Genomic DNA, 22640 nt, shown 5'->3' with positions numbered 1-22640 from the left:
CATCCCCAAAGTCAAACAGACCAGAGAGACAGGATGTGAACTCAGTGCCCCGACTCCAAATTCATAACTCTTTCCTTTGTACTATGATGTCTCTGTTTTCTCATTTTGAGACCTTTTACCTTCAGATCTTCTTTCAGATGAACTGAAGTGTAGCCACATCTCTTCCATCTTGTACTTGTGTCATTGATTTTTTAAAATAGAAGCATGAGGCTTTACATTGAATCCCCCTTTCCCATTACATTTCATCTTATTATATTAAATTCATTGTATCAGGCCGAGATCCTTTGGGATCCAGATTCTTCATCATTTCTATTTTTGTGTCACTCGAGTAGTACTGGGAGGCCCCATCATCTTTCTTTTTTTTTTAAGCCATTTTTCAAAAGTTACCTTTTTCTTAACCATTTTTATCCACATCCCTTTTCATCTTCCTAAAAACTCTGTGAGGTTCCAGCTTCTCCTTTTATGAGTAAAGGAATTATACTGAATGATTTGTCAAAATTCACCCAGCTGGTGAATATCAGAGGAGGGATTTGAATGCAGAACTTCCCTGACCCCAGGATCATACTATATCCATTTCCCACACCATTTCCCTTTTTCTTCTTATAATAAAGTGTAATGTAATTTGCAGAACTTTCTCCCTACTTGCCTCTTTGGTTAATAAATAGCTCAATAGGTGAAACTTGTAGTAACTGTGGTCAGGGCAATAATAATAATAAAACAGAAAATACATGGACATATAAGAATGTATTTCTGCAACTGTTCCTGCTTCCATGGGAAATCTATGCCGTTTAGATATCACTTAATCTTCCTGCCTGTATTTTCAGTGTAAAAAGGTAATTTTTAGTTATGCCCTAGCTCCATGTAAATGAAATTAGGCTAAATCAGCATTTGAGAAACTAAATCTTTAGTTGTGAAGTTGTTCTTATTTAGGCTAATTTAAAAGTATAACTACCCCAACGACCCCAGGAAATACGTAATTTTTTCCCTACTGGGTTATATGTTAGGAACAAGGAATAAAGGAGACAACAATGAGGAATGCAAACGGACCAGACCAAAACCAATTCGTATTTTACCTGGAAAATATTGGCCCAGGATGCCGTACCAAGGAGCAGGCTCTCCACAAGTTATGTAGAATTCATGGAGTTTTTGGGATCTGAGGCTTGTCAAAGAGGAAGTTCATTATAATGTGGCAGCACGAGTTGCCAGGCAAGGCGTACTCTCCCTCCGTGCCCCGAATTTTTATGTCGGGCAGCTGTAGTGACTTTGTAAAATTAAGAACTTCTTTATGGTTAACGGAGGCATTTTTAGAATAGAAACTAATAGATGTCCTCATTTGGAGCACTGTGCAGCATTTTGTAAAAGGAGAGAAAAGTGTATCTCCTACGCATTAATTTTCCTGTAGAGAAGAGTGTGTTAAGGAGCCATATGTTCTTCATGGTCATTAGAATAGATTTCCGCTTCTGTTCCATTGTTTCAGCTCATAGCCCTGCTCTGACTCCCATAGCTTAAACTTCTGAACTGCCAAAGCTCCTTCTTTGAGGGAAGGTCAAACAGCCCATTCCTGCTCCAGCAGAAAACTCGGCTTCTAACTCTTGCTGATGAGAAGAATTTATTTTTCTGGCGGTGCTGGTGGGCTTTCTTGGGTCTCTGTCTTTCCACAGGGGCAGTTTTGCTAGTGAAATCTTTTCTAGTTGAGCTCTTCCATTGATTGAAGCCCAGGTGTTTTCTACTTTAGTTCTAATGTGTCCTGTTTGTCCCCCAGAGGGTAAACTAGGAGCAAGGGGTGGAAATAGAAGAAACAAATTTAGACCCGATGCAAACAAATTTCCTAATCATTAGAGGTATGTAAAAATGAAAAGGGTTGCCCAGTTAGAGGTATGGTGTGTTCTGTTGTACTGCTCCCCCATTAGATTGTAAACTCCTTGTGGGCAGGACCTTTTCCATTTCTTTGTATACCTGGTGTATCCCCGGACAATCTTGACTTTTGCCTTTGGTGACTCTGGAAGAGAGAGTGAAGCCAAGGACTTTAACAACTCTACCTCACCTAAATCTAAATGATTTGTGAGGCTAAAAACATCCCCCAGTGATATTGTTTGGGTCCTTTTCCAGTATGAAAGATAGCAACAACGGCTCAGCACAAAATGTTTATTAATTATCTGATTGATTTATTCTTCCTTGCTGGAGGTCTCCAGGCACAGATTTGTTGACTACTTGTTGGATTCCTGTTCAGGCATGGACCAAACCAGGTAGCCTCTAGTCACAGAAGCAGATTCACAGATTTAGAGGTGGAAAGAACATAGAGGCCATTTAGTCCAATCTACTCATTTGACAGATGAAGAAACTGAGGCCCAACGAGTAATATGCTCAAGGTTTCATAGCAAGTGATAGATATGAGACTTGATTATAGGCCCTCTGATTCCAAGTTGACTTTATGTTCCACCCTGTCACATTACCTCTCAAGTTCCTTCCAACTCTGGAAGCCTGTATTCCCGAAAAGACATGTAAATCAAACTCATGGAAATTAAAATGCCATTTACTTTTTTATTTCTTTTGTTTTCACATTGCCTATATATCTCCCGCTTCCCCACCATATATCTTCTCTTCCCTCTTCCCAGAGAAACATCTTTTATAACAAAGAACTTAAACAATGGTACATACTTATAATTCCTTCTTTGGGGGAGGCTAAGGCTGGTGGATTGCCAGAGCTTGGGAGATCAGTACATTAAACCAATTGAGTATCTGCACTAAATGTAGGACCAATATGGTAAGTTCCTGAAGGTGGAGGTGGGGTAGTGCCAGCCTGCTTAAGGAAGCCCAGATTAGCCTAGCTGGAAAGAGCAGGACAAAGTTTCAACCATGCTCATCAGCAGTGTATTTGCCCATGAGTGGCTACTCTACTTCCAGCCTGGGTGACATAGGGAGATCTAGTCTCTCCAAAACAAATAAAGCAAAAAAAAAAATACAAAGAAAAGAATTAAAAAATAAAACCAATCAATATATTGAAAAAATCTGATGTTTATTTTTTTGTGTTGTTTCATACCTTTGACCTTGTATTAAAGCAGAGCAGCATCTGCTTCTGCAATTCAGATTCTTAGAGAGTTTCTTGGGAACATTTAAGTGACTTATTCAGGGTCAAACTACCTGCAGGTATCAAAGCATTCCAGAGGCTAATTCTCTACACATTGTTTGGGGTTATTTGCCATAACAAATAGTTTTCACTCCAAATTCATCAATATTTTTTAAAAAAAGGGGTGAGGACTTATTTGTACAAAAATATTTATAGCAGCCCTTTTTGAGGTGGCAAAGAATTAGAAATTGATAGGATGTTCATCAGTTGGGGATGGCTGAATAAACTGTAGAATATGAAGGCATTGGAATACTATTGTGCTATAAGAAACAATGAACAGGATTATTTCAGAAAAAGCTGGAAAGACCTACATGAACTGATGCAGAATGAAATAAGCAGAACCAGGACAACATTGTAATATTGAATGATGATCAGTTGTGAAAGGCTTCGCTACTCTCAGCAATACAATGATCCAGGACAATCCTAAAGGACTTTTGACAAAGGATGCTTTTGATTTCCAGAGAAAGAAGTATTGGTGATTTGTTACTTTAGCTTATTTGGGTTTTTGGTTTTATATGAGTATTCTCTTACAAAAATGAACAATATGTAAATTGGTTTTGCATGATACTATGTATAACCAAGATCAAATTGTTTACCATTTCTGGGAAGGGGGGGAGGGAAGGAAGAAAGACATATAGCTTCAGGAAGTGTATGTGGGAAATTATTACTACATGCAATTGGCAAAATAAAATGTCTATACAAAAATTAATCAATATTCCAAATCTGATAGAATATAAGATATTTGAGTCCAGGGACTGCTTTATTTTTGCATTTTATCTCCAACTTCTATCATAATGCTGTTTATAAAGTAAGCATTTGGTAAATACTAGTTGAATTTGTTGACTCTGGATTTTGTGGATCAAATTTATATGGAAGAAGAAATAATTATTTGTGCCAGGGAGAGGGTACTGAAATAACTATGCTGAATTAACATATATAAATATAAATAAAACTAAAATGATAGTTTATTTTAGGATAAGGAAGGGATGGGAAGGGAGTTGGGATGATCTCTCTAAAACCAAAATTCAAGTTGTTAATTTATACTATCTAACACTTTTCTGCCTATAAATCGATCTCTTACAACTAGTTAAATTTCCACCCCCCATTAGTTAATATATAAAGTGGGAAGGAAATGAAGATAGCAGGAACAGGGTTCAGAAGAAAGTCTCACTGACAGTTATCCTCTGGAGTCTTGAGCACCTCTGTTGGAAATCATTCTGCAGCAGCAGCAGGGAGAGGCTGAATCACAAAGAAAGCCACAGGAGAGAGAATATCTGGCTCTTTAGGTCCACCCCAGAAGAACCAGATGAAAAACCCTCCTGGCTGCTTAACTTCCAGAAGAAGAAACTGCCTCTCCCTTCTCCAAAGTTCTGGAATCTTGCCCTTGCTTCTGCCCTGCAGGATTTCCTGTTCCTGGTTTGTAGCATTGCTCTTGCTCCTACTCATTTCCCTTTAACAGTCCAAAGGTAAAACTAAGCCTACCAGGGGATTGGCTTCCCAGGAGGATCTTGGTCTGCCATCTTTTTTTGTGGGGGGAGATGACAATCCTCAGAGCTGAGGCTCCCAGTAGAGCAAATCTGGAATGGGTTTGCCAGCCTTAGGGTAAGAATCCTTGTTCTTCCTGAAAGAGCGCAGCTGAAGACTTGGGTTGGAGAAAGGAAGACCACACAAGCTGAATAGCATGGAGAAAGTGGAAGGGGCATCAGTATTCCAGGAGTGTGGCTGTTTGGGCCATCTGAGAGGGCCCAGGAAGTGTCAGGAAAGATGATGTATTGATGAAGCTCTGAATTTCAGGGTGTCTAAGCAGTAATTCTGTTATTTCCTTTAATGAAGCCCAAACCCGTTCCTTCTGAGCATGGAGAAAGTCTGCTTATCTTTATTTTAAATGGTCACTAGATCTTTATAAATATTGCTAACTGCATGTACTTAGTAGAAATGTAGTTGAGAAGAAGCAGCTGAACATTCTCAGAGAGAAAAGAAATAGATTTAACTCTGATATGCTTTGTCAGAGAATTGTGTCTGGAGATCGAGAGCTGTAGAGAGAGACAGAGAGAGACAGAGAGAGAAAGATAGACAGAGATGAGAGAAAGAGACAGAGATAGACAGAGATGAGAGAGAGACAGTGAGACAGAAGTAGAGAAAGAGAGAGAAAGAGAGGCAGACAGAGACAGAGATAGACAGAGATGAGAGACAGTGAGACAGAAGTAGAGACAGAGATAGAGAAAGAGAGGCAGAGACAGAGATAGACAGAGATGAGAGACAGTGAGACAGAAGTAGAGACAGAGACAGAGAAAGAGAGGCAGACAGAGACAGAGATAGACAGAGATGAGAGACAGTGAGACAGAAGTAGAGACAGAGACAGAGAAAGAGAGGCAGACAGAGACAGAGATAGACAGAGATGAGAGACAGTGAGACAGAAGTAGAGACAGAGACAGAGAAAGAGAGGCAGACAGAGACAGAGATAGACAGAGATGAGAGACAGTGAGACAGAAGTAGAGACAGAGAGACAGAGAAAGAGAGGCAGACAGAGACAGAGATAGACAGAGATGAGAGACAGTGAGACAGAAGTAGAGACAGAGAGTCAGAGAAAGAGAGGCAGACAGAGACAGAGAGACAGAGATAGAGATGGAGAGAGAGGGAAAAACAAAGAAAGACGCAGAGAGACTGAGATGGAGAAACAAAGAGACAGTCAATGAGAGAATTATACTTTCCTTTCTACAACTCCCTGAGCTAAGAATGAACATTTATATGAGGAAATCTATATAGACCATAAGTCAATAGTAGGGCAAATATCAATAGTTGTGACCAAACAAGTTGGCTCACCACTCTACCTCCCCTCTGCGACAGAAATGTCATGAAGGACTTCATTACTTGAAGAATTGATTTTTTAATGTGATTACTCCCTTTACTGAGGGCCATTGAAGAGTGTGCTGGTAAATGTTTAACAACTAGCTGTCTAAGAAAAAGATTGTACCCGTGATGTACTAATAAGTAGGATCCATGTTATCAATATTTTCTTAAGTCGTGGTGATCAGTAAAACAATAAATCAATTCCTGATTTGTTGCTTTTGCCAATTCCCCAAGTAAAAGTGATCCTCTTGAACTTTTAACAATCAGTTCTCTTAGGCTTGTTCAAAGCACACAGTGGGGTGTGTGTGTGTGTGTGTGTGTGTGTGTGTGTGTGTGTGTGTGTGTGTGTGTTCCATCTTACTCTTGTTCCCTCACAAACTTTCATCTTTGAGAGTTCCTGTAGGGAAAATGCATCCCCTTATTTGTCTCCTTTGAAATGAGGCTTCTTTAAGCCTAGGCTGACCTTTGGATGATAAACAGCTTTCCAGAAAGGCAGGAACCCCCAGATCTTAGCGTCCAGTAGTAGGACATCCAGGATCCACTTAGAAAGCATAATAGGAGAATTTTAATGGCTGTAAAAACTTGAAACAATTGCTCATTTCAGTCAATGAGCAGCTCAGTAGCAGGCTGCATTTTTTGATTAAATTCAGTGTCTGTATTGGCACTTATTAGGATATGAACATAGTCAAAAAGAAATTTTACCATATTTGTGATTTCATTAGTATAGAGGGCTCTCAGTGACCAAGTCCATCTACCAACACAGTACAGGTGAACTTATAGTCTGGGAGAAATGAGGCCTCTGAAAAGTTAAATGATTTGCCTAGGGTCATTACTTAGGACATGTCAGAGGCAAGATTTGAACCCAGGTCTCTGATGGAATCTCCATACCCACCAAGCAACACTGCCTTTCAAAAAAGAAGGGATTATTTCCGCTAGATATCCTTTTTCTCTGGAGATAAAAAGGTTTTAGTTGCCCTTCTAAGCTCTGATCTACAGATTTTACTCATTATCTTGTGGTTTTCTGAATGAAGAACTTTATATCCATGACAATTTCCCTCTGTAGTTAGAAAGCAGAGCTGCTCATTGTCACAAATCTTTAGTTCTTTATCCATAATAGTGCAGTGGAAAGAAGTTAGGAAATGGAGCCAGGGGCTCCCAGTTCAAAACTTTGGCTGAGCTCTTACCTCTGTGGCCTTGGGCAACTTACCTCAGTGAGCCTCAGTTTCTTCTTCTGAAAAATGAAGAGATTGGACTAAATGGTCTGTAGTTTTCCTTCTAGCTTTAGGTCCGAGCTCTTAGGATCTTTTATTAAATTTCTCTTTCCTGAGAATCTGCCACCCAACTTAAACATGAGAAAAACAAAGCATCAATATTTGTACTAGGATGTAACCAAACACACTTGGGCTACTTTTTATGTACAAATAAGTTTGACTGAATCCTCTTGAAACCATTGAATTGAACCAAACTTGGAAAATTTTTTCCAGGAGGTTGGGAGGGGTAAGAAAAACGGGGATGAATAATAGGCTTGACTGAATTTCCCCCTTCTCATTGAAGCAGTTAGGTGGTGCAAAACATAGGACTTAAGTTAAGATGACCTGAGTTTGAATCTTGCCATATTCCAAGCTGGGTGACCCTGGGTGAGTCCTTTAGCTCTGTGCCTCAGTTTTCCCACTTAAAAAATGACACCAACTTTTCAGGGTTGTTGTGAGGGTCAAATGATGTAATATATGTAGTTGATCTGTGAACTTTCAAGAGTTACATAAAACTATTAGTTATTATTATTTTAATTATTACTCATGGTCCATAGATTTAGAATTAAAAAGGATTTAGATGTCCTATTCTAGGCTCCTCACTTTACAAATGAAGGATTTGGGAAGACTCACAGAGGTTCAGTGACTTGCTCAAAGTTAACATAGCTGCTAAGAGGTAAAGTTGAGATTTGAACCCGAGTCCTCTGATTCCAAACAGGTTTTTGCATGGTACCGCAGGTTTGGACAACATCCCAGAGAGAGAGCCTCTCTTGTCCAAGCACGGGATATGTGGGTGATAAATCTTGCTCTATTTCCTGCTTTGTAGGTTGAAAATACAAATCATTTCATTAGCAGGTCCTCCTGGTTGCCAGCTGGGTAGTTGGTGAGGCAAGTCTAAGGGAGAATTCTGCAGGTGAGCTAATTAGCACAAGGCAACTGGAAAGCCAGCCAGTGCCAGGCATCCCTCTCTTCATTTGTTTGGAGTGTTTCTGTGCAATAATTGACTTCAAGTGGCACCTCAGTGATCAGAATTAGGGCAGAGAGGCTGGATGGGCTCTGTTTTATTCAGATGGCTGAACAGCAAGTGAAACGTGAAGATAGGATGGAATTTTTTAATGTGTTTTTGTCTTTGCACTTCAGAAATGAGTTTGCTGCTGGGCCCAGGTGCTTCGTGGAGTTGACTCTGCTCAGCTCACCCTGGAATGTTAATTTTGGTTGTTTTTATTCAGGCAGATGAATCTTCCCTGTCTTCCTGGCTACTGTAGTGGTTACTGGTAGCAAAAGGAAGGGAAGGATGGATGCTCACCACCTTTAATACAAAGTCTCACCAACACACTTTGGCATCACTTATCTTTCAGTCATGGAAGAGTGGACCGAGCACCAAGACTGAGTCTAAATACCTGGCAATGAGCCTCAGCTCTGCTGCATATGAACAGTGTTAATGGCTAATCACTTGGATGGCATCATAGAATCTTAGAGAGGGAAGGGACTTTTGTGACCCAAACCTAGCCAAGGAATGCAGCTACCATTTCCTTCCAACACCCAAATCTTCTCTTCTCCTGGCTCAATATTCTCAGTTCCTTCAACTACCTTTTGTCTTTCTGGGGACATTTTTTAGGTCATCCTTCAAAAGCAAAACTTCAAAGCAACTCATTAGGATTTAGTTCCCTACTCTGACAAAATCATGGCTCCTTCAGAGCATTCCCACATTTTGCAATGGGATACTTGATTCAAATTCTAAGAGAGAAAATGGATGAGTAAGCATTGGGCACATTATAGTAGAGATCACCTTTGGGTATAGACTGAAATGGAAGGTTGTTGAGGACCTTTCAGCTCTCAGATTCTGTGATTCTGTGAGAAGGTGGTGGAGAAATGGACAATTTATTCACTTTTTTGATAGTCATAGATTTGAAAGTAGATGGAACTCAAAGGTCAGTTACTTATTTCCTTCCTTCCTTCCTTCCTTCCTTCCTTCCTTCCTTCCTTCCTTCCTTCCTTCCTTCCTTCCTTCCTTCCTTCCTTCCTTCCTTCCTTCCTTCCTTCCTTCCTTCCTTCCTTCCTTCCTTCCTTCCTTCCTCCCTTCCTCCCTTCCTCCCTTCCTCCCTTCCTCCCTTCCTCCCTTCCTTCCTTCCTTCCTTCCTTCCTTCCTTCCTTCCTTCCTTCCTTCCTTCCTTCCTTCCTTCCTTCCTTCCTTCCTTCCTTCCTTCCTCCCTTCCTCCCTTCCTCCCTTCCTCCCTTCCTCCCTTCCTCCCTTCCTCCCTTCCTCCCTTCCTCCCTTCCTCCCTCCCTCCCTCCCTCCCTCCCTTCCTCCCTTCCTCCCTTCCTCCCTTCCTCCCTTCCTCCCTTCCTCCCTTCCTCCCTTCCTTCCTTCCTTCCTTCCTTCCTTCCTTCCTTCCTTCCTTCCTTCCTTCCTTCCTTCCTTCCTTCCTTCCTTCCTTCCTCCCTCCCTCCCTCCCTCCCTCCCTCTCTCCCTCCCTCTCTCCCTCCCTCCTGATTATGAGAGTAATTATGAATGAAGACATTTCACATTTGTTTACCAGTTGCGTTCATGTAAACCAATCGTGAATGCAGGTATTGTCCCTCCCTCTGCCCCCCCCCCCCCCAGCACTCTTTCATGCCTATGACTTGTGTTCTCTCTTCCAGCCTCCATTGTCCTACAGAAATGGTGGTGTCACATGAACCCATGCCTGGAAGGAGAGGATTGTAAGGTGCTTCCAGATTATTCTGGCTGGTCTTGCAGCAGTGGCAACAAAGTCAAAACCACCAAGGTAAGTATAGGAAAACAATGTCCTGAACAGAATCAATGGCTGTGGCCAGTTATTAATGATGTTTACTTTTCATGGTTTTCTAATTTAGACATTGAGAGAACTGTATTTCAGGTTGATCAAGCTGATTGTTCTTCTGCCACCCCATGGTTTGGCCTTTACTAAAAGGAGATTTCCCAGCATCCTCCTTCATGCCAGGTTTTATGGAGCTATGATTTGGTGGAGTAGCTCGTTTTTTAGTCAGTGATACTAAATTTATTTTACTTCTTTTGTGAGCCTGATTTAAAGCAGAGGTTCTCTAGATGACAGGCTAATGTATCAAAACACTACGGCAAATATCCTCATACAGATCCCTGAAATAGAAATGCCCCTTAAAAAGAAAATCATGGTTTATCTGATTGAAAATCTGATTCAAGCAATAGAAGGCAATGTTTTTAATTTATGGAAGGTAGGGAGGGGTATGGAGATTTTTAACAAGTCACATCTCCAGTCCCTGGACCTCCGAGTCTCCTCTATAAAATGAGGTTGTTGGACTACATGGCCTTTAAGGTCTCATTCTTGTTCTGAATCTAGGATCCTACTGGTGCATATTATTACTAGGTGAGATTAAATGTTTGATGATACTAGTAAATTAGAAATCTAAAAAAAATCTTTAAATGCTCATCTCTCTAGTGTCTTAATGGGAAGTTAGGTGGTGCAGTGGATAGAGTGCCAGACCTGGAATAAAGTCATCTACAATAATACAATTAATTAATCTTTGTGAGTTCAAATCTGGCCTCAGACACTAGCTGTGTGATCCTGGGCTAGTCACTTAATGGTGGTGGCTTCAATTTCTTCTATAAAGTGATCTGGAGAAGGAAATGACAAACCACTCTAGTATCTTTGCCAAGAAAACCCCACATGGGGTAATAAAAGAGTCATGAAAATGTTTGATCAACAAAAACTTAGTGTCTTACACTCACATGTCAGTGCTAAACATTGTGGCAAATTTTGGGATAGGATAGCACTTTTAGTGATCGTTCATAAAAGCAAAAACAAGGTAATGAATATAGGCCAAATGCATTCTGGAGATTAAGATTAATGAGTAACTCCGCCTCTTTGAAGATCGTCAGGTCAAGAAGCATTGGCAATATGTACTATGAGAATTAAAAAATTAATATTCAATAACTCAAGTATTGACATTTATAAAATTTATTAAAATAAAAACTAGAGTTAAAAGGGAGCTAACTTAAGCAGCAGTCTCAATAAAGAAGAGAAAGAGGGAGGAGTCCCAGCAATATAGTAACAATGCAAACGTGAGGATGCAAGGAAAGGGATGCTGACAAGAGGAATTCTGGGGAACAGAGTCCTGGGCTTCAAGATTTTCCAACTATACAACTCCTTAGCATTATTAGGACCCCACGTGCTAGGAATTGAGGCTTACTTTTATGAAACTTATTCTGTGGCAGTGGCATTTCATTGAGTATTTTCAAAAAGTTGTGATCCCATCATTCTGCTCCCTAAGTCATTGTGATCCCAAGAATGTTTTGTGGTAGTGGGACACTGGAGAATCATCCTGAAATCACAAAACTTTGTTTCCTTTATTAATCCAAGGAAGTGTGACTTGGACTGTATAAAACATTTTATGTTTTTTTAATAGAGTTTTTGCACATCTAGGAAATTTATTTGTAGAGATGTGCCTATCTTCTAGGCCCAGGTTACTGTGTGCTGAAGAAACTCCTTGTCATCTACCCAGATGCTTTAGTTTAGGTGTTCCATCTGACCTAAGACATATTTACTGCGAAGAAAAGTCAGCTATTGACCAGTTGATTTTTTCAATTAATCAATAAACATTTATTAAGCATCTACTATGTACCAGGCATTATGCTAAGTGCTAGGGATAGAAAAAAAAGGGAAAAAGAAACTTCCAGCTTTCCAGGAACTTATAATTTAATGAATGAGGAAGCATGCAACAGATATATTCAAAGTAATCAATACATCGAGCAATTAGGAAGTAATTGATAAAGAGAAGGTGCTGGAATTAAGAAAGGTTGAGGAAGGCTTTCTAAAGAGGTTGGAATTATAGTTAGGGCTTATAAGAAGATAGGGTGGTAAGTAGTCAGAGTTGAGCAGAGAGACTGTTCCAGGTATGGAGGACAAACATAGAAGATACTTGGAGCTGTTAGATGGAATATCTTGTGGTAGGACAGCCAAGAGGTGCCACATGATCAAAAAGTACATTTTGGGGAGTAAGGCGTAAGGAGATCGGAGAGGTAGGAGCGAACTAGATTATGAAGGTTTTTGAATACCAAGCAGAGCATTTTGAATTTGTTCCTGGAGGCCAAAGGGTGTGTGTGTGTGTGTGTGTGTGTGTGTGTGTGTGTGTGTGTGTGTGTGTATGGAGTTGGGTGGCTCAGTAAATTGAGAGCCAGGCCTGGAGACAGGAGGTCCTAGGTTCAAATCTGGCTTCAGACACTTCTTAGATGTGTGACCCTGGATATGTCACTTAATTCCCATTGTCTAGTCCATAAAGCTCTTCTGCCTTGGAACCCATACGTAGCATTGATTCTAAGATGGAAGGTAAAAAAATTTTTTTTTAAGTGTATCAGAATTTGGCATAAAAGATTTTTTTTTTATCAAATCATAAAGTTCTAAAAAGTTAAATTCTAATGTAAAGTAAGGATTCTTCTAGCCCTAAATTTCTAGTTCAATAACCTTACTTTGAAGCAAAATTTTCCAAAAGACCCAATTAGGCTACCAAGTATGAGAAAGTAATAGTTTCTCAATAGTGTCTTGAGGGCTGGAAGGAAAATGAATGTAATGAAAGATAAAAAGGCATCAAAACAAATAAAGGGAAAAAAATAGAGTCATTCTCAGAAGTTCCCTAGGGAAACTTGTTAAATACTAAAGAAGAAAGGGAAGTAATATATGAACTGATGCAGAGGGAAGAAAGCAAAACCAAGAAAGCAAAAATTAACAATGTCTCCAACAGTGTGAATAGAAAGTATATACATGTGCATGCATGGTGCTCGTGTGCACACACACACACAAATACGAGCAAGATACATGATCAAACAAGCTCTAGGAAAATGACAAATGACTTTGGTGACTGAATGGAGAATGGAGTGGAGTGGGGAGACATTGGGGGTAGGCAGATCCACCAGAAGGCTATTTCAGTCCTCCAGATGTGATGTGATGAAGAGAACTGTCAGACTCAGAAGAGAGAAGAGGATATATTTGATTGATCTCTTTTGCAAAAGCTTGGCTATAGCAGGGTGAGACTGTGGAAAGGAAAACTGAATCAAGCTTTGGGCCTTCCTGCCACTGAGGTGGAACAGACAGCATTTGGAATGTTGGAGTGAAGATATAGACTATGATGACAGTGGGTGGAGGGAGGGGCAACTTGGAGAGTGACAGTTGGTCTTGGGACTCTCTTTCCTGGCCCTCTGACCTGAAGGAGCTCTTGCTCCCTGTCTTGGGATAGAAGTACCTCTATTCCTGGATTTCCCCAACTGTGTGCTCTACCTGGATTCCTGTGATTGTGTCATCAAACAAAGGGGTTTAAGGGAGTGGTTTGAACTGTAAGGCTGGTTTTAAGGGGAGTCAACCCGAAGAGACAGGCCCAATCAGCTCTGAAAGTCAGAACCTTTTCTTCCTCTTTCTGTCTACTGCTAAAAACTTTGAACTTAAGAAAACTAGCACAGTTTAGCAGAGATAAGAATAAGAGAAACCCTCCACCAGCTCAAAAGCTGAGAGAGACTCAACCCAATCTGTGGCAAAGTATAGGGCAATCCTTATTCCCTCTACCCTGATATGTTTCCCAATTTGAACTTGTTATTAAATTCATCTTGAGTTAAATAACCTGCAGTCAGATAAGAGGACTGTCATCTCAGGGGGACATAGAGGGAACAGAACCTAAGGACAGTCATTCAACCGTAAACGGCCCTTATTAGACCCCTGCCTGGCAACCTTGGTCTAGGGGGAAGCTTGTCCCTCAGGGAAGCCTGTGCTTACCTGATCTGGGGTATCTTCAACATCAATCAATAGAGAAGACATCCCCTCAGGCAATAATAGTTGGCCCATTTCTCAGGGACCCCATTTTTCTAAGCCAGCCTCTCAGCAGGGGGTATCTCTTTCCTGTTACCTCACCAGCATCCATATTCCCTCTATCCCTTCAACTCCTCCATTCCCTGTTACAAACCCTTCCTTATCCCCTGTACCTCTTCAATCCTCAACAATTCCTTTGACTATTATAAGACAGAAAGAAATCCAGGATCACTCCCAAGTTGTAAATCTGAGGAACTGTGAAGAATGTGTTGTCTTCTCTGCAGTAACAGGGAAGGTGTGGGTAAAGGGGAATGAAGTAGGGTGAAAGAAAGAATAATACATTCAGCCTAGAACTGAAATGTCCTAAGGAGGAATGAAGGGCGATTTTCAACAAGGAGCTTCCCAGGTTGGAACTTGATCCTGAATTTAAATAGAAATGTGAAAAAGGTATGCAGTCATGACAAAGTCATGGTAATTAGACAGAGGTGTGGTAATTAGATGTGGGGTCATCTCTTTCATCTAAGTGTAGACAAAGGTTGCTTTCTTAGAACATTCTTTTAGAAATAGTTAATTATTTTTTAAATTCTGAATGTAATACACACCAAATAAAATGAGTATTGCCAAATATAAAGTAGGACAGAAAAAGAGAGTCTCTATTACATAGAGCTTTCCTTTTCCTCTCCTGCCTATGAGAAAGTCAACATGAAACTTTCAAAGCTATCCTACTTGTCTGTGATCCCTCCTGTCCTCCTTTCTGTTCTCTTCTGTGCAGATGCTTTGATAACCCTCTTTATTTTTTCCTTTTTGGAAACCCAATTGCTAGTCTTCCTTTTCCTCTCATCTTCATCAACTTTCCCTCCAAAATTTTTGAAAAAGCCCCCCCAAACCCAAATATGCATAATCTTGTAACCATCATGCATAATCAAGTGAAGAAGCATTTTCACATCAGCCACAACCAAGAATATGTTGTCTCCTGCTTGGTGAGGCTCTCACCTCTCTCTGTCAGGGTAGCTTGCTTTATCATTAGTGTTACAGAATCCTGGTTTGTCATTGCACCACTCAAAGTTCTTCAATACTTTTTATTTTCTTTATGGTGTTGGTATTGAAGACATAGTTCTTCTGTTTCTGCTCATTTCACTTTGAACTGGTATACACAACTTTCCCCAGCTTTTTCTGAAGCTATTCTTTTTATCACTTCTTATGGCTCTGAAGTATTCCATTCCATTTATATAACATCATTTGTCCAGTCATTTTCCAATTGATGGACACACTTTATTTTCTAGTTCTTTTCTAGCATATTCATTCTAGTGTTTTGCTTATCTTATTTTAAGTGTCCCTAGAAAAATAGCATATGCCACTTTTCCTTGGGATGAAGGTCTGGGACCTGCACCTCTCTGTTGGCTGAGTAGATGATGTAACTTTCTCCTTTTCAAAATTTAACCCCAGATTTCCCAATGAATTCCTAGATAACCTGGGGCAAGGCACTCACCTCTGGGCCTCAATTTCCTCCCCTTGAAAGTGAAGGTATTGGACTAAGTGGCCTCTAAGGTCCCTTGGTGTTCTCCATTTTGGAACCCACAGATATATGATTCTCCATTTTATTGCCTTGATCATGTTGGATCATTGTCCATTCATGGTATTTTATTAACTGAGTCATGAATCAATGGAGAAATTTGTTCTTTTAAAAAAATAGTTCTTTATGAACAGAGCTAAAAAAAGATTAGTATAAGACCAACTGCACTATTTGGTGTAAAACAATGGTGTTTTCACTAAATAATTTGTATTGTTGTATGACATTTTTCTGGAGGTAGATGGATTCAAGTAAAATCTTCATTTCTTGCTTTCACTGCCTAACTTGAATACATTAATTCATTGAATTTTTGCCTTAGAAGTGGCCCAATGGCCTTCTGAGTCATCAGAAATCCAATTCCATCTTTGTTGGAAGACCTTCAGTGATGAAGGAACCCATTAGGTGGTGCGTTAAATAGAATATCAAGTCTGGGGTAAGGAAGACACAAGTTTAAATCTGGCCTCAGATTTAAACACTTGTTAGTTATGTGACCCTGGGCAAGTCACTTCATCTCTGCTGATATCAGTTTCTTCATAATAGCACCTTATAAGATTTTGTTAGGATCAAACGAGATAATGTTATAAAGTCCTTAGTACAGTGCCTGGCACATAGTAAGCACTATATAAATGTTAACTATTATGATTGTAGGTTTTAAAGGAGACCTAGATACAAAATGTATAGGTTTTATGCAATGTTTATTTAAAGTTTAGTTAACTATTCTGAATAATAAAAGAAAAGCCAGCAATTACCTTTTAATGGTCTTATTTTGTTAGCAAAGCCAGAGGTTTTCCAAAAGAAACTCTTAAAAAAATGAATGTTGATTGCTTTAAAAGCCCAAGGCAGAGCAACATTATTTTACTCTCTTGAACTACCTATACTTTATCATTTTAATCAAAAATTATGAGAACCATTTTTGGAGGAATTAATTTAACTTGGGATGAATAAAATCATTTGATGAGCTATGAGTGTCTGTAATCTAGAAAAGCTTAAAACTTCTTTACAGCACACAAATACAGTGTTGATGATTTTGTTGTGGGAGTTCCAAGCCTGTATAAGAACATTCAGACCAAACAATGAACATAAATGTAGTCTTGGAGAGAGAAGAAATTTGGAATAATTTGAAAATATAATAATAGTTTAAATATGAATTTTAATGATCAATTATTAAAAATTAAATAATTAAAATGTTAAACATTAATATGAAATAGAAATAATTTGGAAAATTTGGGGAAAAAAGCCAGTCATCTGGACTGGAGGCAAAAGTCTGCATTTAAATCCTGATTCTGCCCCTTACTACCCTAGTGGCCTTGATCAAGCCACTTCTTTTGGGGATTGAGTTTCATCACATATAAAATAAAGTGGGAGAGTAGGATTAGATAACCTCTAAGACCCCTGTAAACTCTAGAACTATGATCCCAGCACCACAATTGGGGGGGGCACAAAAGTTACAATCTGATAGGTTTGAACACTCACTAGGTGTCTTTGGATGGCCTTTTATGAAACCAATTACACTTTCTTTGGTTCCTTGGAAGGTCTGTGATATCATTAGTGTGTGTATTACTGTGATAACCCCTCCATGACTTTGTAATTAGACCAGTAGAATATAAGCTCCTTGAGGGTGGACCTGGCACACAATAAATGGTTAATACATGGTTGGTGGATTGGTTTGGATTCATGATTTGCTTAAATGGTTAATACATGATTGGTGGATTGGTTTGTATTCATGATTTGCCAAGGGTGTCTTTCTGGTGAAGGCTCTCCTAAAGATGGCAGCCTTTTCATCACCAGATTCATTTTTGAAAACCTTTACAACTGAATGTTTTTCTTCTTGAATTCTCCCAAGTCCTTTGTCCCAGACTCATTCTAACCTGTATTATACCTATCTGTGTATGCCATAGAGTTTCTCATAGACCTTAGGGTCCTGGAGGAGAGACACTGCAGTATTTAAATTTTATATCTATAGTGCCTAGCATAGTTTATGCACAATAAATGTTGAATTGAATTTCCTAGGTATGGAACTTGCCCAGTTTTATACTCTGTTGTCATGATCTTCAGGAACCCATACTATCTACTTTTCCTAGTGTTAAGCTTAGGTGTTTCCATATTTTTATATTGTAAATACTGTGAACACTTCTAAAATTTAGTGCCCAGGCACAAAAGTCCAATGGCTCCCCATCCTAAGTATAGTTCAATGCTTGTGTTATGGTCCTGCTTTAATAATTGCTGTGGTCTCTTCCAGGGTGAGTTTTAGATGCATAGTTAGTACTTTGAGACACTCACTGCCTTTTCATTTCCTTTGTTGTAGGTCACTCGATAGCCTGGAATTACCTGTGCTTTATTGTTGGTGAGAAGAGCACGTGTGTCAACATGGTCCCACAGATGACGACAGAGACCTTTTGAGTGAATGAAGATTCTCTTGGACTTGAGGAATTTGAGATTTTGAATGGACATCACGGATGGCAGCATTTCGTACCTGCTCTAGCAACACTTGCTTTTTAGGATGCCTCCTACTTGGCATCATGCAGATTTAAGGAAACTGAACTTATCTCCTGAATAACCCATTCTGATTTTTCAAGGATTACATTTTGGAGAATCACCTAAAATGGGTCAAACTTAAGGGAGTTTTGAAAGCAAATTGATTCTTTCAAAAAAAGTGATTATTTTGATTTTCAAGGAGAAATGATTGAGTTTGAAACAATCCACAGCTGTCCATTATATATATAGTATACCCTTTCCCATCCAGTATACAGTGCATTGGATTGGGCCAAAATTTGCCCAAATGCCCAATAGACATAAAGGGAGATGCTAGGAAAGCATGTTGTCAGTGAGTTTTATGGATATGGTTCAATGAAAAAGAGGAAGTGAATTTTAGGAACCTTTAGCTTCAGTGAACTCTATATTTTGGTTACAATATGTGCAATTTCCCTCATCATTTCAGATTTTGACTTGTTGGGAATAGACTGTTTTTAGTAACTTTGTTAGATAGACAAATAATTGAATTTGAATTATTCTTCAGGTGTTGACTTCTGAATGTGAAATAGCTAGGCATTAGTGCAACATGTCTATTCCTATATTTTGTTAATGATCCCTATTAAGGGCAGATTTACAAAGAGAGAAAGTTTTGTCTAGATTTTCAGGCCTTCAATTATATTTGAAGAAGCTATTTAAAATTCAAAAATGTCTCTGTTCTAGATGAAAAAGAATAATCTCTCCTTGATCCAGTTTATGGTAGTTTATGGTAATTATAAGGATTCTGCATTCAATTCTTTAACTGAATCAATTGTTTAAAATACTCATTTTGGAGAGGAAGATAATGAATTTCCCATCACCTTAGATATTTTTTCTATTGTTTCCCCCATCAGTGCATTATTCATCTTGTTTCTGGAAATGTATCTGTTAAAGGACCTGAAACCTGAGTTCCTTTTCTCCTACCTTTATTATTTTGAAATTCAGATGCCTCAGACCTATCAAAATACAGTGATGTAAATTTGCCAATGAATGGCTGTTGACTCAGATGCCAAATGCATAATGATTATGAATATATACACACTATTCTAATACCATGCGATTGATTTTTTTATAACTTCAGAAATGCCAAAAACGTAGACTTTGTTGCACTAATTTAGTCCATTGTGCACATTCTTTCTAGTTTATAAGCAGTTCTACCAATATTGGAATGCTGTTTATAGCAGTTACAATTAAATTTCTATTTTACTCCTGTAGAATGATCAAAGTCGATTGCAGAGAACCAGCTGTGTGGATTCATTATTTGATTTTTAGGAGTTTGTATTTTAATTTTATAAATGACTACTTTTAGGATCCTGGTAGATACTGTATTAGTTAATAAGTAAAAGAAAACCTGCTGAGATTTGGAGGTTGTGTAATTATTCTAGACTGGATATGAGTGTACATGTTCTTAAACCTCATAGGCTTTGCATTTTTAAAAAAAGATTGAGTTTCACTATCTTGCTCAAGCTGGAAGTACAGGGTTTACTCCCAGACCCATCCTGTTATTGATTGACATGAAAACTTTGATCTTCTCTGCTGGGCTGATTCACCCTTCCTTAGGTAACCTGGACCTCCTCCCTCTCCCTACCTCCTGGGATCTCACCATCTTAATGCCAAACTTACTGCAGGCATAGTCTGCTGAAGCTCAGAATTCCTCATTTTGAGATCTGCCCATCTCCTATTCCTGGCAAGATTGGATCATAGATGTGTTTCACCAGTTCTAGCTTTGGGTATTTGATGAACAGGTAAAAAGAGAGCAAAACCTTCCAACCTAGAGCAACCATGCTTTTGAGAAAGATAAAAAATTTCAATTTACCAATGATAAAAAGTAGATTCATTAAAATGTACAAATACCAATCGTGTGCTTTTTCATAGAATATTTTATTCTTGATCTTCTCCATCCCCTCCAAGATAAAGCTTTCTTGGTATCATGGGAGCATAGACTTGGAACTAAAAGCAGCATTAGCAACTATTTAGTCCAACCCTCTCATGTGACATATGAAGAAACTGAGGCTGAGAAATGATATGCACCAAATCACATAGGTTGTCATAAAAGGAGGATTTTGCTATGCATACCTGTATGTAAAGGACCTACAACTTCTATTGTAGGAGAGCTCCTTGACCAAAGCCCATTGCAGTGCATCTGCCCCTTACAGTTCCAGTGAGTTTGCTTAGCCAAGTGAAATTGAGCCACATATGGTCACCCAGCTAGTAAGTATCAAATGTGGGTCCATTTGAGTCCATGGCTATGTGATTCCAAGTCCAGCACAATTGACTATGCTAGTCTACCTTTCATGATTTCAATATCATTGCCATTAATTTTTCTCTCAGAATATGGTGCCATGGACTATCTCTTGTAACTTTTCTTTGTTTAATATAAGTCCTTAATCCTTGCCACCATCCCTTCCATAGAACATTTTCAAGAAGTATTTTTCCTCTTTCTCCTGTTTCCTCTGTCTCCCAACTTCTCAGTTTTTTGAAATGGTTCACATTACTCTTTGTCAATGATTTAAGACTCAATGATCTATATCAGGTGGGTGGCTTCATTATTTGATTTTTAGGAGTTTGTATTTTAATTTTATAGATGACTACTTTCAAAAAGAATTGGGGGCATCAAACTGGACATAAGGATCTCTGTGGACAGCATATCGTCTTGTTAACATTACCTAGGTTCTAGTGTATTTCTGTTTATTTTGTCAAATATGTCTCAATTTTGATTAAATCTTAGCACTGGGGAGTTTTGAGGGCAGAAGGTTTGACAAGCTTTTGCTTTACACCTACAAGTTATGTTTTAAAAAATAAATGAGATTTAAATAAAATTTTAATTAAAATTTTAAAAAGTTAAAATAATTCAATTTAAATTAAACTAATTTAATTGTGCCAAAACATATGAATCAACATGAATCAGTCCCAAACAGGTAATATATGGAGAGGCATAGTAAGTATCTGGGAATATAATGATAAAAAAACAACAACTACTACATTGTACTCTGCTCTGGCCAGGTAGTCCTGGGTGCAATATTTTAGACAGGACATTTGTGAAGTGAAAGAGTTCCCAGAAGAAGGCAACCACCATGATGAATGATTTAGAAGTTATGTCATATGAGGACCAGTTGGAAACACTAGAGATGTTTAGCCTGGAGAAGAGAAGGTTCAGGGAAACATGATCCCTTGCTTTAAGTATTCGAAGAGTTGTTTCATGGAAGAAGAATTTGACTTGTTCTGTTTGGCACCAAAGATCAGAAGTCAGTGTGATGGATGGAAGACACAACATGATCAATTTAATCTTGACATGAAGAAAAACTTCCTTTCAGGTAGAGCTAATTGAGAATGGAAAGGGCTGTCTTGGATCCCCCTTACTGGAGATCTTCAACCAAAGGTTATGTGAACACTGGTAAAAGTATGGTTTGGGCTCGATGACCCTTGGGGTATCTTCCAATTCTGAGATTCTGTGGTAATCAGACTTATCCATTTCTTAAGTTTTTTTAATTTATTTTTTTAATTGAAAAATTATAATTAATTAATTAAGAATATTTTTCTATGGTTACATGATTCATGTTCTTTCCTTCCCTTCCTTCCTCTCTCAACATTTATTTAGGAACTATGTATACAAATGCATTTTTATTTAGGGAAAAGTATGAGCCATTAATTCAAAAGGGAGTTGTTTGGATTATGGGAGATACTTTTAAGTATGTCCCAAGACTTTTTAAAAGAAACCATACTTTTCTCTCATTCATTAGAATATTTTGGGTCAAAATACTGGTGTCCTAAGTTATCATGAATCTGCCTCAGTTTCCCCTGGATAACTATAGCTTCTGTGTAAATTTTTTGTTTTATGAATTTAGTTAATTTTCCCAAGATAAGTAAAATTCTCTGCTCAGGAAGGAATAGTCCACTAAGAGGAATCTTGCAGACTTCAAATAGATATTGCTTTCATGTGGGAAAGAATTTACACAAAAATAGAATTTATTGGTTCTAAGAAATCTTATGACTCATAAAGGACTAGGCAAAATGATAATATTTTATGGGATTTTTTTTGGGGTGGAAAACACTCTTATGGAATAAATTGCCCACTTGGGAAAGTGCCAGCTGACAGCCTCCATTGAGTAAATTATCACTCTGGGGTAGGTGTCCCCTTTTACCTAGTTTGCTAACACTGGGTTCTATTATGCCTTCACCTTTGAAAATGTATTTTGTAGCCATCATCCCCATTGTTTTTCTGTTGGGGATTAAGATAGAAACATATTTCTGTGGCTGAATTGGAATTTGAAACTGAGCCATAAATTCATGAATAAGATGCAGCACATTCTTGTGAGCAAGAATAGGTAAGTTTTAGTGTTGTGACTTTTGGTCATATCCTCTCTTTCCTATAAATATAGTATTCCAAAAAATCTTACCTTCTTCTTGGAATCAATACTATGTATTGGTTCCATGGCAGTAGAGTGGTAAGGGCTAGGCAATGGAGGTTAAGTGACATGCCCAGGGTCACACAGCTGGGAAGTGTCTGAAGCCACATTTGAACCCAGAATCTCTTGTTTCTAAGC

At 38.7% G+C, this 22640-nt stretch overlaps 1 protein-coding gene across 1 annotated transcript in view; it reads left to right on the top strand.

Annotated features, from left to right (window-relative positions):
- Positions 1-19456, top strand: part of TAFA4 (TAFA chemokine like family member 4) — a 199245-nt gene extending 179789 nt beyond the window's left edge. Inside the window, exons 5-6 of the mRNA XM_007500059.2 lie at positions 9871-9995; positions 17894-19456. Coding sequence (XP_007500121.1) covers positions 9871-9995; positions 17894-17905 — 137 coding nt within the window. The 3' untranslated portion in view covers positions 17906-19456. The remainder of the gene's footprint in view (positions 1-9870; positions 9996-17893) is intronic.
- Positions 19457-22640: the final 3184 nt, after the last annotated feature.

This window comes from Monodelphis domestica, chromosome 7, assembly GCF_027887165.1.
Source record: "Monodelphis domestica isolate mMonDom1 chromosome 7, mMonDom1.pri, whole genome shotgun sequence".
Classification (NCBI taxonomy): Eukaryota; Metazoa; Chordata; class Mammalia; order Didelphimorphia; family Didelphidae; genus Monodelphis; species Monodelphis domestica.
This window is presented reverse-complemented; position numbering and strand designations above follow the sequence as displayed.